The sequence below is a fragment of the Zonotrichia leucophrys genome, chromosome 4A (assembly GCF_028769735.1).
Source record: "Zonotrichia leucophrys gambelii isolate GWCS_2022_RI chromosome 4A, RI_Zleu_2.0, whole genome shotgun sequence".
Lineage (NCBI taxonomy): Eukaryota > Metazoa > Chordata > Aves > Passeriformes > Passerellidae > Zonotrichia > Zonotrichia leucophrys.
The window spans coordinates 8,506,041-8,521,885 of record NC_088174.1 but is presented as its reverse complement, the minus strand read 5'-3'; the positions used below and the strand labels follow the sequence as shown (position 1 = coordinate 8,521,885).

At 41.0% G+C, this 15,845-nt stretch overlaps 1 protein-coding gene across 3 annotated transcripts in view; it reads right to left on the bottom strand.

Moving 5' to 3' along the window:
* COL4A6 (collagen type IV alpha 6 chain) overlaps nucleotides 1–15,845 on the bottom strand; it is a 107,644-nt gene that overhangs the window by 25,621 nt on the left and 66,178 nt on the right. For all 3 annotated transcript variants that reach the window (XM_064713320.1, XM_064713322.1, XM_064713321.1), the window contains 13 exons: nucleotides 15,420–15,554; nucleotides 14,225–14,269; nucleotides 8,571–8,687; nucleotides 7,744–7,812; nucleotides 6,841–6,876; nucleotides 6,362–6,424; nucleotides 5,696–5,731; nucleotides 5,518–5,559; nucleotides 4,583–4,675; nucleotides 3,516–3,569; nucleotides 2,085–2,144; nucleotides 1,574–1,618; nucleotides 940–993 (listed from right to left, as the gene is read on the bottom strand). In XM_064713320.1, coding sequence (XP_064569390.1) covers nucleotides 940–993; nucleotides 1,574–1,618; nucleotides 2,085–2,144; nucleotides 3,516–3,569; nucleotides 4,583–4,675; nucleotides 5,518–5,559; nucleotides 5,696–5,731; nucleotides 6,362–6,424; nucleotides 6,841–6,876; nucleotides 7,744–7,812; nucleotides 8,571–8,687; nucleotides 14,225–14,269; nucleotides 15,420–15,554 — 849 coding nt within the window. The remainder of the gene's footprint in view (nucleotides 1–939; nucleotides 994–1,573; nucleotides 1,619–2,084; nucleotides 2,145–3,515; nucleotides 3,570–4,582; nucleotides 4,676–5,517; nucleotides 5,560–5,695; nucleotides 5,732–6,361; nucleotides 6,425–6,840; nucleotides 6,877–7,743; nucleotides 7,813–8,570; nucleotides 8,688–14,224; nucleotides 14,270–15,419; nucleotides 15,555–15,845) is intronic.

The following is a 15,845-nucleotide window of genomic DNA, read 5'->3' as shown; positions in this document are numbered from 1 at the left end:
TGTGGTGAAAGCTGCTATGAGCTATCTCATTTTTAAAAGCTTTCATCACTTCAGCTATCTGTTGCCTTGCAACACTGAATTTCAATAATAGAAGCTTACAGAAAGGTGGATTCCTTCATAAAGTCATCCAGGTAGAACAGGCAAGTTGTGACAAACTGCAGTGTCATTCCTTCCTCTCACTGACACTCTCAAAGAGTATCAGATCCTCTTTGAAATCACAAACACAAAATTTGACTGTCATCCAAATTGCCATCATATTTATCACATAAACACCATGCAGTGAGCCAAGGCAGTGCACACTTTGTTGCTTCTTCCAGTAATACTTCTCTGTACAGAAACATCTAATACTACTTCTTCCATGTACTCTGCACAAAACATCCCTTCTGTACTTGCATTTTACAAGTCTGCAATCTTGGTGGCAGATCAGTGTTTTCACAGCAAACTACTAACTAATCATTTTCCACTCTGTTTCCAGCTGTTGGACTACCCAAATTGTAAGATACCCAGAAAATGTCTGCTATGCATCACCTATATTTAGTACAAGAAACTGAACATGCTCTCAGGCTTGTCCCTACTTGTAGAACTGTAATCCAAGACTTCAGATAGACTTGGCAACTATCTTAACATCAACTCACTTCCACCTAATCTTGCCTCAATGGTCCAATAAATATGGCTGTAAGGATAAAGGAGACCAGAAAGGCTACACCTACAATTCTAAGTCATGAATTCAATGATTAACATTGAAAAATTATTAAAATACCTGAGTATTCATGGCTCAGCAACAACTCATTTTTGTGCTTAACAATAAAGTGAATGAGAAACTGAAACATACTGAAAATGACAGTGATATAGGGGCAAACAGGAGGTTTGATTAGAGCAATGATAGTTATTTATTCATAAAAATACCTTTAAAAAACCAATGCTTTAGTGAGAAGTTACCTTCATGCCTTCTACTCCATCCAGTCCTGGATAGCCTGGAACACCTGGGTGGCCCTGCAAAACCCCACAGGGGAACAATGATACACAGTGAGACAGTAAGTGGCATTACTTTTTAGCTGAGATACCTGCAGAGCCTGGACTCAAATCACAAACCAAATTCTTTGTCCTACCAAACACCTGAGGAAGAGTTAAAGAAAGAGAAAACTGATGGCATCAATTTCTCAGCACTCACAAAATACAGAGCTCCTTCAGACCTCCTTGCACTGTGAAGATGGTGAGAACTTGTGAGCAGGCTGAAGGTGTGCAAATCAGGAGAACAACAAGGAGTTCTCACAGAACTGTAGAAATGCTTGCAAAATGAAGAGTCTAAAACATTCTATTTCTTGTCCCACACATTTTCCCCCCACTGTTTTCCCCTTCTAAAAAATTATTGGCACCAAAACATGTAAAGTAACACTGGGAGATGTAGGATCTACTGATTTTGTACATTCTACTTAGCTTAACTATTTCAATAAGGCAGGTATATTTATCCACCAGAAAACTTGAAGCCACAATATAAGGAAGTTGGTAGATCTTAAGCAGTTAGAGGGCTTCTGTAACTCTTAAATACAGTAAAAAATAGAAGAAATTTCACCTTTCTCCCTGGAATTCCTTCAGATCCATCTAGTCCCAAAAGACCCTAGAACAGCAAACACATTAACTTTTAGAGGCTCCATCCCAGCTTGATCAGGCTTCAAATATCTCAGCATCAAAGAATTAAAAGTTAAAATTTTCAAAAGGAGAAGCTACCACTGATTTTCTTATCTCTCAATTATTAACAATAACAATGTAAAGAATTTAACAAAATAACTGATAAAAGCAGGCTTATCTCATTTAACCACTGGATTTCTAATTGGCAGTTCAAGTTAAGGAAGTCATGGTGTTTCAATTTATAAGGAACTTAGGTGTTACTTTGTAATCACAAAACCAGTAAATTGTAGTGTGGTGAAGACTTTATCAGATAGTTTATTGTGCACACACAGAACAGAATGTCTTGGTCCTCCTGTTGCACAGGAGTACATCATGGCAGGGAATGAGTCTGTTGATGAAAGGCCCCCTTCATGTGTTTGAGAACAGGCATTTAAAGACTTGGTGAAGTTACCTACCCTGCCACCTGGTAAGCCAGGCACACCTTTTTCTCCTTTTTCTCCAACACCTCCAAAGCCCTGAGGAAAAATGTCAACATTAATTCTCTGTGATCTGTTTGGGACTGAACAGCACATCCCTAAGTAAAGGGAACACGAACCCACTTATGTATACAAACAGTACAACAGTGAGACAAAGGGAGCTGACTGTTTCTGCTGGGACTACTTTGTCCCAGAAGGAAAAGCTCCTATCCATCAGACTTGGCACTATGTGTAGTACAGTCCCTGCTTTATTCCCCAAAACTTCTATCCATTTAAACCATGGCATATATTTCAGTAGCAACTGCAAGTGACCCCATGTTACAGACAGCAAAGACCTGCCAATGCTACTCTGTATTCTATTCCACATTGAGAAACTCTTTCAAGTCTCATTTCTTAACAGCAGCAGCTCCAAGGAATGCTCAGGGCATGCTTTTCCCTTCCAAAGCCCACGAATGACACAAAACTAGCATTTTCATGCTCAACATATGGAAATGTTTGGTGGCTTTCCCAGTCAGTAAGAAGTATTAAATCCAGAGATAGAACACCAGGATTTAATTTCAGCAAGAGTTACAGTAGTTAAGCAATTTCCAGGCTTCAATCTTAAAATATCTTACAGTTGTGGTTAAGTTTGTACATATGTTCAATTTTACCAGCTTCAATGGGTCTCTTGTGCTGCATAAAGCTAAGCATGGAACATGTCCAGGAAGGCTAATAACAATCTGTGCCTCATGTACAGGTTTTCCTTGCACGTATTTCTCCTAAGAACATCTGTAACTGAAGAAACTGGCAAACAATTTATCTTATTAGTCACAAGTTCCCAAAAATATTTATTCCCTAAACTTATTGTTTACAAAATGTTTTAAGCTGGGAAATAGCTCTCTGGAATTCAGGGCTAAATTGTTTTTCTTAATTCATATAGAGGAGATGCAACACCATGCTGAGTTGATTAGCACTAATACTCAACAGCCCATTTTAACTGGGTGTATATGGATAGAAAGAAAGATCTGCATGTGCTTTACAGCTTTAAAGTAAAATAACAAAATATATGTTTAGGTATAATAAAAGGGGAAACAAATAGGATTTTTTTTCCTATGTCTGTGGGACAAGGAACACTGCCATCAAGTGGTCATGCCACAGGTAGAGCTCTGAGCAAGTCTGCAGGTACTGAAATCTGGGCAGCTTTGCAAGTCTGCAGTAGGACAGCATTTTATTCTTTGTATCTACAGGACAAAAACTGATCAGATTACAGTTACACTCTTCAAAAAGTCTTGTGAACACTTTTATCAGATTTTCAAAGTTCTCTGGTGCCTGGAAACTGCTGTAGAAGCCTTGTGAGCTATTCAGAGGTTGCTGAACCATCTAACCCCAACTGGGGTTAAAAACATGTTAAAAACACTCCTCTGTCCTTACCGGGATGCCAGGCAATCCTTGGTCTCCAGGGAATCCTCGAGGACCTGGCTCTCCCTGGCAGGGGGAAGAGACAAACACAATAAATCACTGTGCCTGTGAAAGGAAGACCTTCCTGTCCACCCACCGTGCTCCTGGCACCTAAAGCAAAGCTCTGTCCTTTGTTTGCCAGGGAGTGCCCTGGGTTTGTGTCCCCAAACCCTGCATCAGAGGCTCCCAGCACAGAGCTGGTGCTTCCTCTGGCCACTGCCGGGCAGCTGCTGCTCTGCTGCCACAACTGCCTCAAGCCAAAGCAGGGCCATGTCACACCATCAGCTGGGAAACTGCAGCATGCACAGTGCCTGGTGAGAGCAGCAAAACAGCTCCTGGTGGGACAGCAATGTTTTCACAACTCTGCTTACAAACTCCAGAGTGAGCCCAAAGGAATGGGGTTTGTCTGAGCCTTAGCTCTCACTAATGTCAATTGACCAAGTACAACAATCTCTCATAACTTTACACAGGGGCTCAGGAAAGCTCAGACTGGGCTCCCAAACCAGCCTGTATAAACCCCAGATAAACTCAGCATGCCTAAATTTCAAGTGTCTGAAGAATCTTTAACTCAATCTTTAACTCAATCAAACCACACAGCTTTCATAAAAACACTGATGACCTAAATTCACATCTCAGTAATAACAATGCAAAGGTGAAAAAATCTGATTATTCCAGAGTAGTGTGCACTAAGGCAAAAGAGCTGGAGCTTCCATTTATTTTTCTAAATTGATTTTTTTGCTTCAGCTGACACAATTTCACAGGTTCAACAAAAACAAGCTACAGTTCACTTATTTTTAGGATTAATGACAAAAACCTTTAAATAGCTTCCAGATTTCTTCTTCTGAGAGGTATGTATTCTCTAGTGGTCCACAATGCTCTGAGCTATGAATACTTTTATTCAATAACATTTGGCAGAATAAACTGGTACAAAAATTTATTTTGATTTGGAAATATAACAGTTCTCACTGTTCAGTAATTTTGTTCATTCTTGTATGAAAGAACATGGAGAAGGAGAGGGTTTGTAAACTGAATTTACAGACCTTTTCTCCTTGCTTCCCCTTTGGAAATCCCATAAATTCCAGAATTCCAGTGGATGGTGGGGGACCTGGAAGCCCAGGCAGCCCTACATCACCCTGTAAACAAAAGAGGAAGATATTAACATAACAGACCATGTTGATTTTCTATGGAAATGGCCTTCAAATCAGAAGAAAAACCACTTCAATTATATCTCACGTATATAAATCTGTGTGCCTGAATGCTGGCATGGGACTTTGGTCATGGGAATCAAAAGATCAGATGGAAAATCAGGATGAACAAAATGCATCTGTTTCCAAAGCCTTGTGGATATAAAACACGCCAAAAAAAAAAAAGGCTCAGCTATTGAGCCAACAGGAAAACACTGCAGAAAAATTTTGGGGAGAAATATGAAAAAAAAGAACAGAAGGAACAATTAGAATTGTGGAAGGTGGAGAACCAATTTTAACATCAGCAGAATCAAGTTCCAGACTGAGAACCTGAAGAAGCCCCATTTTGCCTGTGTAAATTTTGACTGCAAGACACTCCTTTAGGACAGTGAGATTATCAATTACACACCAGTTTACTCAAAGAATGTAATGAAAGTCAGGAAGAATGAAGTCATTGCAATAACTCAACACAACAGGTGATGATGCAAAGAAACTGAGAAGTGGAGATTCAAAAGATGTCTAATGACCTCCAGTCTTGATAACCACAAAATACTGCACTGACTTGAGATTTCCCCTTCTTCTTCACCCAGAAAAGGCTCCCATCCTTTTTAGAGTACCGACAAATAAGGAAGCAGAAAGATTCTTTAGCATTTGAACTGCCAGTCATTCCAAGAGAAGAAAAGAAAAAGAAGAAAATGCTAGAATCTAGACACTTTCTAGAGGACCAAGGTGTGATGGGACTCTGGAGTATTATTTCATGCTCTTTCCATAATAAAACAAGTTTCACTTACCTTTTCTCCTTTCTCTCCTTGAAAGCCTAATCCCATGTTACCCTAGGAGAGAAAAAATCCATGGATGAATGAATAATAAAACAACGGCAACAACACCACTCCTTATTATTTAACCCCGCAGCACTGTTAAACACCAAAAATTAGGTGTAAAAAGAAAACAGGAAAGGTAACTACTTACTTTGGGACCTGGTTGCCCAGGAAGACCCACTGGACCCTAAATGTAAACAAGATCAAGATTTTATTCCTTTTGACTTAATTAGGATGCAAACAACTGGAGCAATGCTGGGATCTGCAGTGGTACCTGAACTTTCTTGCCTCCAAAGCAAAAGCAACACAAATGCTCTCAAGTCTTCACATCTCTAACAGCACAGCTCTTTGGCAACATCGTTAATTAAGAGAAAACTTCAACTTAAACTCAACAAAAATGTAGCTTGGTTTTACCTTTGCCCAAGAGAGATTCTCTTGTAGGATCTTGAAAAAGCAACTCTAACACATCTCATGGCAACAAAGGCTCCAAGCATCAGAGATCAGCCCATTCCCCAGCCCTGGGATGAGGCAGTGCTCAGAGCAGTGTAACAAGGTGTTGGTGTTTGCAGGGAGCACTGCAGAGCTCTGATGGAGCCCTCCTTTGCTGCTCTGGATGCCCAGAGAGGAGCCTCTGCTCTTGTGATCAGATTAAACTACCTAAGAATGAGCATCCTGTGCTGGAAGTCAGCTGTGCTCAGGGTTTGCAGCTGCACAGGCACTCTTGCTCATTGCCATGACACAAACAGAGACAGGGAAAGGGAAACTGCCAACAGCTGGAACTGTTCCATCAACAAGTGCAACAGCTGAGGTCCCTTACCTGCACACCCGGAAATCCTATAGGGCCTGCAGAACCTGTTGGACCTGGAAAACCTTTTGGGCCCTATAAAAAGAGCAGAGGACAAATAGAGGATGTGTAGAATTTACTCCATCTAACCCACCCAAGTGAGTCTCAGGAAACATTAAGTAATATCCCCTACTTAAGTAAGCCAATTTAAATATTAAAGCAATTTATTTCATATTATTAGATGTACTGTGAAAATCAAAGTTACAGACTTCAATGGTAGAAGGGAGTTTGATTTGAAAAAGGAATAATGAGGTAATAGGAAAAATTGGACTTCCCCTACCGTACCCTTCCTCTACTCATACCCTTACAAATCCAGAATTGCTTACACTACTGGTATAACACATGTAAACACACTTCACACTAATTTGAAAACAGTCTTTGAGACTCCATACCTGATAATGTACCTACTTAGTACTGTTTAAAATCATTATGCCCCATATTAAACAACTTACAGGAACTCCATCCAGTCCAGGAAGACCATTTTCACCCTAAAAATCATAAATGCATACGTAAAAATTACACAGCATTATTGCAGCAAACTATAAGGAACATCGAGCTTTGTATAAATAGAAATATTTGCTGTTAGTTAATATTAGATCAAATGTAAATGGGAAAATATCTTGAAATCTGTGCTTCCATATTTGAATTGGGTAATGGAGACCTCTAGAGAAATTGGAACCATTTTATTTATGCATAACAAGAGAAAATAAAGTGGCATTAAAAATACTTATTACAAAACCACTGAAAATACGCTATAAAAACTCTTACTATATGACTGCTATAAAATATGCAAAAGTACATTATCATAATAAGAAATTATCTTCATTTCCCATAAATACAGAAGTCAATTAATAAAGACCTATTTTACAAACTTATGAGTGTATATAATGTGGATAGAATTTTAGAAAAGTTCCTAATGTTGACCAGCAAAGTCAGTGTGAGAGGCCTTATATCACAGAGTGAATTTTTTATTATTTTCAATATTTAATGAAGCACGTATGTAAACTGAGAATGTGACTGATAAACTTCTAGTACCTTCCAGTATCAGAAACACTGAGAGGCAGCTGGAATCTCACAGCAGAAGCTGTAACATGCACTGACAGTAACAGGATGAGCAGTGTCGCAGCATCCCAGTATGGGATGAACAAGATCTCTTTAAAAACCAAGCAATTCCAGGTTCTGAGAGTATTCTGTGTCATTAATGAAGTTATTACAAGGCCTTTTGCACAGCTCTGCACTCAGACACCCAGGACTGACACCACGAGCAATCAAAGCTGCAGTATCAGCCCTGCAACCTGTGGGACACCAAAGAGTTTCTTGCACTGCATTTTCTCCTGTGTGATGACAAGTCTTACCTTCATTCCTTTAAGACTGCCTTGAGCAAAAACAGGTTCTCCTTTAAGGCCTTTTGGGCCAGGACGACCCTGATTTAAGAAAAAATAATGAAAAATAAATTTCTTGAAAAAATATTGCTTTAGTTTTGAAAGACTCTCTGATTAGCATAATGAACAAGGCAAACTCCTGGCTCAGTTAAGTGTAAAAGTACCACTGCTGCTTTGCCAGAGAAGCTGTGCTATTATGAGAACTAAAGACTTCCTGCAGCTTTAGAAAAACAAGGTTCTGCAAACATTTTCTCTGGTATTTTCCTGTTTATATAGGATTTCCTTTTCATTTTAGGCCTTTGACAACCTTAGATCCTATTTGAACCTGTTTGACATGGTAGAACTCCCCTGTTCATATACACATCAATGCCATTTAGAGGGACCTTGGCAGGCTTGAGGGATGAGGCCATGTAAACCTCAGCAAGTGCAAGATCCTGCAACTGAGTTGGGGCAATCCCAAGCACAGTTTCAGGCTGGGCAATGACTGGATTGAAAGCAGCCCTGGAGGAGGACTTGGGGGTACTTGTGGATGAAAAACTGTCAGTGTGAGTTTGCCCAGCCAGCCACCCATATCCTGGGCTGCATCCAAAGCAGTGATGGCAGCAGGTGAGGGAGGGGATTTTACCCACAGGATCCTAATTTTATCCTCAAAGTGGATAAGAAAACTGAGCTCTAACAATTCTAATAAACTTAGTGGTTTCTGTGTTCTTCATAAGTACTTGGCAGTTAGTTCTCCAACAATATCACAAGAAGCAAATCCTGTTTTAGTGACAACAGAACACATTTGAGTTGGGACATACAGGCAGTCCAGGTGGGCCAGGAAACCCATCAGGTCCAGAAATGCCAGGACTCCCAGTGGTGCCATTGCAGCCATCGAGGCCAGGAGGGCCTCTGGGTCCAGACTGCCCAGGGTGACCCTGTGTGAAAGGAAAGAGAGAGAATGATCAACAGGATCTGTTATTTGCCAGTAATACTGTTGTCCCCAGAAAACTAATATCTTCCTTCCAAATGGCAACACAAACCAAAAGAATTGCACAACTCCTGACCAAGTTCAGTGTATGGCAGAGTGCAACAGAACACGCTTCTTCAGCCAGATTTGTTCATCCTCCCTGAAGGTTAAATCCTAGAACACTGGCTGCATTCATCTGATTACCTTTTTCTCCACAAGACAGTTTTCTGAAGAACATAACTTGTGCATGAGTAGGTCCCAAAAGGGACCATCCCACAGCAGTGTGGACCATATGGAATGTAACAGTGTCAAACAGCACGCAAGGGTGCACCTGACACCAGCAATGGAAGCTGCTCATGTGAAAGAAAGGGCAGAGGCAGACTCAACAATACTGAGCATTTATCATCCAAATCTGCTTGGAGTTTCAGTGACTTCTCTTCCTCTCCAGTGTGGATTCCTTCTTTTAATAGATCAACAGATGTTAAAGCTCCAGTATCAGGCCATTCAAGCACAACAGCTTTATTTGTTAAATTAAACATAAGACCTTAGGCAAAGCAATTGGGAGAAAGATCCAATTAAACTAACGACATTTTTTTAAAAGTATTTGCAATGGCCAATTATTAATCAGGCAAAGCAAAATATAGTTGTACCTTATTCTGATTTCACAAGTCTTTTGCCCTGGTGTAGCTCTACTAATTTGACTGGAGTTTACTCAGCATGGTACTAATGCAAAGGAGATCAAAGTTTGGGACTTCAGGCAGTTTTTCTTCAGTGCCACATGAATATGTGAGGGCAGAAGGCAGAACTGTCAGTCACAATGCCCAAGTGTCAGGCAGCTCCTGATTCTGCACTACTTTTCCTATAAGTGAGTCCTGTGGCACTCAACAGCATTGTTTTAAGGCAAGAAGAAAAATTAAACTTATGGAGATAGCATCAGTAACTTGACAGTTCTCTCCCCTCTCTGTACACAGTGATCTTGACTCATCCCAAAAGTACTTTTGTTTGATCCCAAAGATTTGTCCTTAAGATATGGCACTAGGCAAGTTATGACTCACATTAGGAAAGTAAAAAAAAAACAAACATGGATAAAATGGAGATAAAGCAGAACATTAACAATTCTTCATGCCTGACATTTAAAATAAAGCACATTTGCAACACTAAAAGTCTTCCCAGACCAAGCCAATAGCATATACTGTGATGAAACTCAATGAGAACTTTGCAGTAATGTAAAGCTTTTTATCTAAGGATCTTTAAATACCTTGAAAAAATGTGGGAACACTATAATCTAATTTTATAGATGGAAAGCTCAAGACACACAGTAGCAGGGTGATTTTCTCAAGGATGCAGAACTACTTGGGCCATATTTATGTAATTACCCCAGCTGATCACTGGCCTCAGCTGCTGCCAGGACAGCTATTCCATATGGCTGCTTATTCACACATACCTACTCCCTGTGCTGGAAACAAACACAGCAGAGAAATAGCTGTTCTATTTCTTAATGGGGCTTATTTCCAGTCAGATGAAGTCCTTGGTCCAGTTCATTTGGCAAGTGCATTGAGATTTGTGCCAACAAGATCGAGAGGGACTTGATCTGCTTTCTGCCAGTCAACAAGGTACAAACTGATCAATGTCAGGTGGGTCTCAACTGCACAATTAAGGCAGCTCACCCAGACAAGAATAAATTTGAGATTTAACAAGGAATGGAATGAAGTCATCCTAAAGCATTACCATCAGAGATCACTGCATTAACAGTACCAGTTGCTCTGATGATTAGTCTGCTTGTCAAAATAACCACATGTGGTGCGCAAGCAGGAACTTGCCAGGCCCTGGTAAAGCAACTGGAGTAGGCTGAAGCATCAATGTATGGCCATCTAGATTTTTCTCTTAGAAATTACTTAACCAATTTGATACGTGCAGGATGTCACAGCCAAGAGCATCAAGTCTCTGACAGGACAGGCAGTGCTGCAGAGTCAGAGGCCAGAGCTGTCAGTGTCTATCAGGTCTTCCACTTTGTTTACAGCATAAACAAGATCAGGAGTTATGTGGGTGCACACATATCTGGTTGCAGCACAAGGTGACCAGCTGCAAGGTTTAGTGAAGCTGAAAGGGCCAACATCTGCCCCTCCGAGGGAGACAGAAGGGAGCCAAGCTGCTCCAGCTTTCCTGCTGGCCCAGAGCCAGCCCGTGGCACACAGCTGCCGGGTGAGCACGTCCTGGGAAACGCTTGGGGTGAGATCTCCTAACCCTCAGACCAAGGCAACCTGTAAGGGGCCCAAAGGACTTTGGTATCCTCCTAAAATGTGAGTAGGGCTTAAGAGAGAGGACATAAAATATGCTGATCTCAGTGATTTCTTATGTGTGCTAAATAAATCTGTGCCCCTGTCACTTAATCCCATGGCATCCGTGTCTGTGGTTCTGTGCCAAAGCATGACACAGGCTGACACACAAGCACACACACATTCTGTGCTTTTGCTTTAGGAAAACAATCCACAGGACTTCCTACTTTAAAGCTAATCTGCAATCAGAGTTCATAATATTTTGTTTTAAGACCCTTATCTGAGGAGATACTGAACACCCACAACTGACTTCCTTCAGAGTTGCTAAGTCCTGCCTTAAAAGAAGCTTTTTCCCAGGGGTTTAAAATACTGATTTAAAGAGCTGGTTTGACCTGAAAAAGTGGTGGTTAATAGTTTCACTGCTCTCACCTTCTCTAATTCCTGTTTTGGCAGATGTGCGAATTGAACATAAGCACCTCAACTGACCAAGGCACAAGACTTTCACAGACTTTACTCATACATGTCAGGGTGATTCATTTACAGATCTGAGTTAAAACACAGGCTGGAGAGATGCTTGTGCTCTCTGTATGCACAAAAGGAGGCATTTGGTGTGAGGCAGATAAGGAAATTTGACCTGGTTATCTGGGCCCTCCTTTATCTTACTCTTGCTGTACACTGACACTGTGATCCCAAGGGGCCTCTTTTGTAAATCAAACAGGGAAAAGGCAATCCCAACAGGAGAGTTCAATGAATAATTAAAACAGAGAAAGAAATGCAATTAGGGATGAATACAAAACTAATTGAATAAACAGTTCCATGGGTTGCTAAGGCAAGTGGCCTTTCTACAACTATTGCCAAGTGCTTGCTTTTACTCTAGGAAGGTCACAAAACTGCCTCTTCGTACAGCTTTGGCTTTCATGGCACAGACAAGGGCTCACTTATCATAAAAGTATTTCCTTCTAGAACTCCTTGGACAGTTCATGAAAAGCTATATACATCTCCCAGCTTCAGTTTCAGCCTTTGCCAGAGGTGTCCTTGAATCCTGTCTTATAAGAAAAAATAAACTTCCCAAGTAGGGCTAAGGATTTGAGGGCTTCTCCTACAGCATGACATGAAAGTCTAGCAATAAACACATGTAGCTGCTGTATTTACTAGGTTAAAGGGATTAGTCAGGCCAGCTGCAACAACATGATTTACTTGCCACCAGCACTCCCCAAGGGAACTCTGTGGAATACCACTTCCCTTAAGGTCAGCAGTGGGAATCCCCTCTGAAAAAGAGCCTTGCCCATGGCCATGACTAAACTACACCTGCCCACACTAACACACCTGCACACTACAAAGAATCTCTCTTCATATGTGGATGTGCAGAGACAGCAAAATCTTTTTACTTCTCCCATCTTTCTCACACACACACATTCTCTCCTTTGCTCTACATTCCACACATCCATATAAAGTGCCTATACTGGTATACACTTCACAAAAAATCTAAGCAGCTGCCTATCCTGAAATGTAATGACAAAAGTAAAAATATTTACTCAAGCAGTGGTGGTTGCTATTTTCACCCTACAATGGAAGCATTTATCTTAGTGGCTATAATGTAAGCAGTATGAACAAGTTTCCCTTTCCCCTTTTTCTGCCCTGCAGTTGTGGCACAGAAGAGCCACAGTGCTGAGCACTTTGCTACTCCTGACCAGCAAAATCTGCCTCTTTCCCATTCAGCCACTTGCAGAATGTTGCAAAGCAGAGTAGGTCTGCATATGCTGGAGGCTTTGAATCCTCTCATCTGCCTCCCTGCTCTCTCCTTGGAATGCCTGTCCCTGCCAACTACCTGGCAATGGCTGCTGCTCTATCTCTGCCTCCCCTCACTGTTGGGAATCCCCTTTCTCCAGAGCCTCATCTGAAAAAACACCCTGAGAACAGCATGTTCCCACAGTGTGTTCAATTAAATTAAGTATTATGGGAACAGCTTGTTCTCTTCAGACCTAGACAGTTGGCTGGTGGTAAAAGAAAAAAAATAGCAGCAAGGGAGTAGAGCAGGAGAGAAAACAGGCAAGGATGAGCAGAGGGGGACTAAAGGACAAGGGCCAGGAAGGAACTGGAATCAAACAAGTTCATTTACAAGGCCAACTGTGCATTTTCAGCCAATCTATCACAACTATTCTGGTTTTGATATGAAGTAAGAAAACACAGCTCAATTGTTGGAGCTCCTGGCCATCTGAGAAAGCAGGAAAGATGAGAAAGGGTATGAGCATAGTCTGAAGGCACAATGACACACAGGATGGAAAAATGCCATCAAGAAAATAAAAATCATTCTAATATCAGAAGGAGAAAGCAGGATGAACCAAAGAGTGTAGAACGAGTAAGGAAGTTTGGGGCAACTTCTAAAGCTGATCCATTAAAGTTCCCCTGAGATACACCAAGATACCTCTGCAAAAATCACAAGAGAGACCAAGCAAAAGAAAGCTGGCAAAAACACTCTAGCCACATAATTTTTTATAAACTGTCTCTATAATGTAAAGTTCTAAAGAATAAAGGAAACAAAATGCTCCTGATGGTCAGGGAAAGTGGTTACCTACCTGTCACCTGATCTAAACCAGGACTAGAACCTAGAAGAGAATTAAGGGTAATCTGGAGGGCCTCAGCTCTCATCACTGTTTTCATTCATGTCATAGCAAAAGATGATTGAGGGAGACCTGGTAACAGCTATCACATACAAGAAGGCTACTACAAAGCAAAAGTGAACAAACTTTTCTTTGTGTCCCTGACCAGTAACATGAGAACTAAGAGCTTTAAACTGCAAAAAGAAAGACTGAAGTTAGCAAAGCTTTTCTAATAGAGAATTTAGCCTCCATCATCACAAGGTTAGGAAACACATGCTAAAAATGGCCTGAAGCACAGCTGACCATGCCTGTTTGACTCCCTGAGGTCCCTTTCAACTCTGAAAGTCTATGATTTTATGATACAGGGGTTTTTAGGCAGTGGTGCTGAAAGAAAAGCTAATCAATCATGCAAATGATCTCCATGTAACTCAGGGTCACTTTCTGATATGTGTCAGCTTCCTATTGTCTTATAAACCAGCACAGAATCACCAGGTGGATTAACAAACACCCAGATAGAGGCAAGCAATTGCAAGGTACACTATGCATGTGCTGGGACAATCTAATCATGTTCAGGTGCTTTTGGTTGTGATTACCATTCTGGTGATTTCTATTTACATATGCAAACTTACTGGGATCCCGTTGATGCCCTGGAATCCTGGAACTCCCATTGGACCCTGATGGAAAAGAGTACACATTATATTTCACTTCATTGATCTGTAGATTCCAGCCACCCCTGAGATATTTTTCACTCCAACACTCTCAGTCTTGGACTTCTGCTTTCAAAACCAAAAGGAGCAAACTATCTCAGGAAGATTCCCTCTGAACACAGGGGCCAGTGAAGACAGGAACTGAACATCTGAGCTTGACTGGATACCTCATGAGTGCTTCAGGAATGTTTTAATCAGGCAATTAAAAGTAAAAACATAATATCCTACTGCACATCTGGAGAAAACAAGATGCCAGGAAAATAAACAATCTGCTATAAATTTAACCCTTGTCTTTCCAAGAGTTTCAACAAAATTTACATAATTTTCTTTCTACAGTTGAATAGGACCCTCAGAGATAAGCAGACCACTGCATTAACTATAGACTGCCCAAGCTGCAAGTAATTGCCACAACTTGTTGCTCTGAATAGTAGCAAAACAGACTGTGCAAGCAGAATTCCCTAAAATGTTCCTGCTTTGGAAAGGTAAAATGTATTTCTCCCTCACAGGATGAAGAGAGAGAATCTTATGGCATGCTGGTATTGCATATGTATCATTTCAGGGGATAGAAACAGTTCTGGAGTAAATGGATTTTTTTCAGTGCAAAGAAATTGTTTCCAATCTTGCACACTGCATTCATTGACACCTATACCTTATGGGCTACTATATTTATTATGATGTAGCTTATTCTTTTTAGAATACAAAGTTAGAAATAACTTTGCACCTGCAAAACCAAATTGCAAATTTTGTTTAGTACCCATTCTTTTTGCTTTTCTAGATGCCAGCTCAGGATTTTCTACACAGAAACCATCTCCATGTCTCCCTGAACAGAGTGTGAATAACAACCATCTACCCCTGGGCATGTGAAGTGACAGACTACTTGCAACAGCAATACTCATTTGGCTGTAGCTCACCTACCAGGATGGCTACACTGTTGAGTAGCTTTAGCATGTGTATTCTCATTCAAAAATAAATGCAGACAATTCTCTAAAGGTACTGTTGAAATGCCATTGTAGTTTTTATCCCTGGACATATAGCCCAAGATTATCGTTATTCATTCAAAAATATACACAAGGCTATAGAACTATTGCAGGGACAGAAGAGTCACTGCTGAGCCTACCTTGTCACCTTTCTGTCCAGCTGGTCCAGGAGGGCCCACTGCTCCTCTCTCACCTTTGGCTCCAGGCAAACCTTCTGGGCCAGTAAATCCAGGTGCTCCTATCGGTCCTTGAAGCCCAATTGGTCCTGGTCGACCCTAATATCATCAAAAACAAGTCAATGCATCATGTCCACAAACTCCTTTGTAATTACTCTTTCCAAGTCGACTTTTAATGCAATTTGATAGCTCTCTGGGTAGTTACGACATCCTAAAGTTTTCCCTGTCCATTTTCAGACAAAGACTGCCCAAAACTGCACACAGGACTCGAGATGAGGCCTCACCAACACAGAGTAGAGAAAGACAACTACCTCCCTAAACTGTATGGTAATGATGTGCTGAATCATTAAGGTGGGAAGAACCTCCAAGAGCAAGTTCAGCCTTTGACTG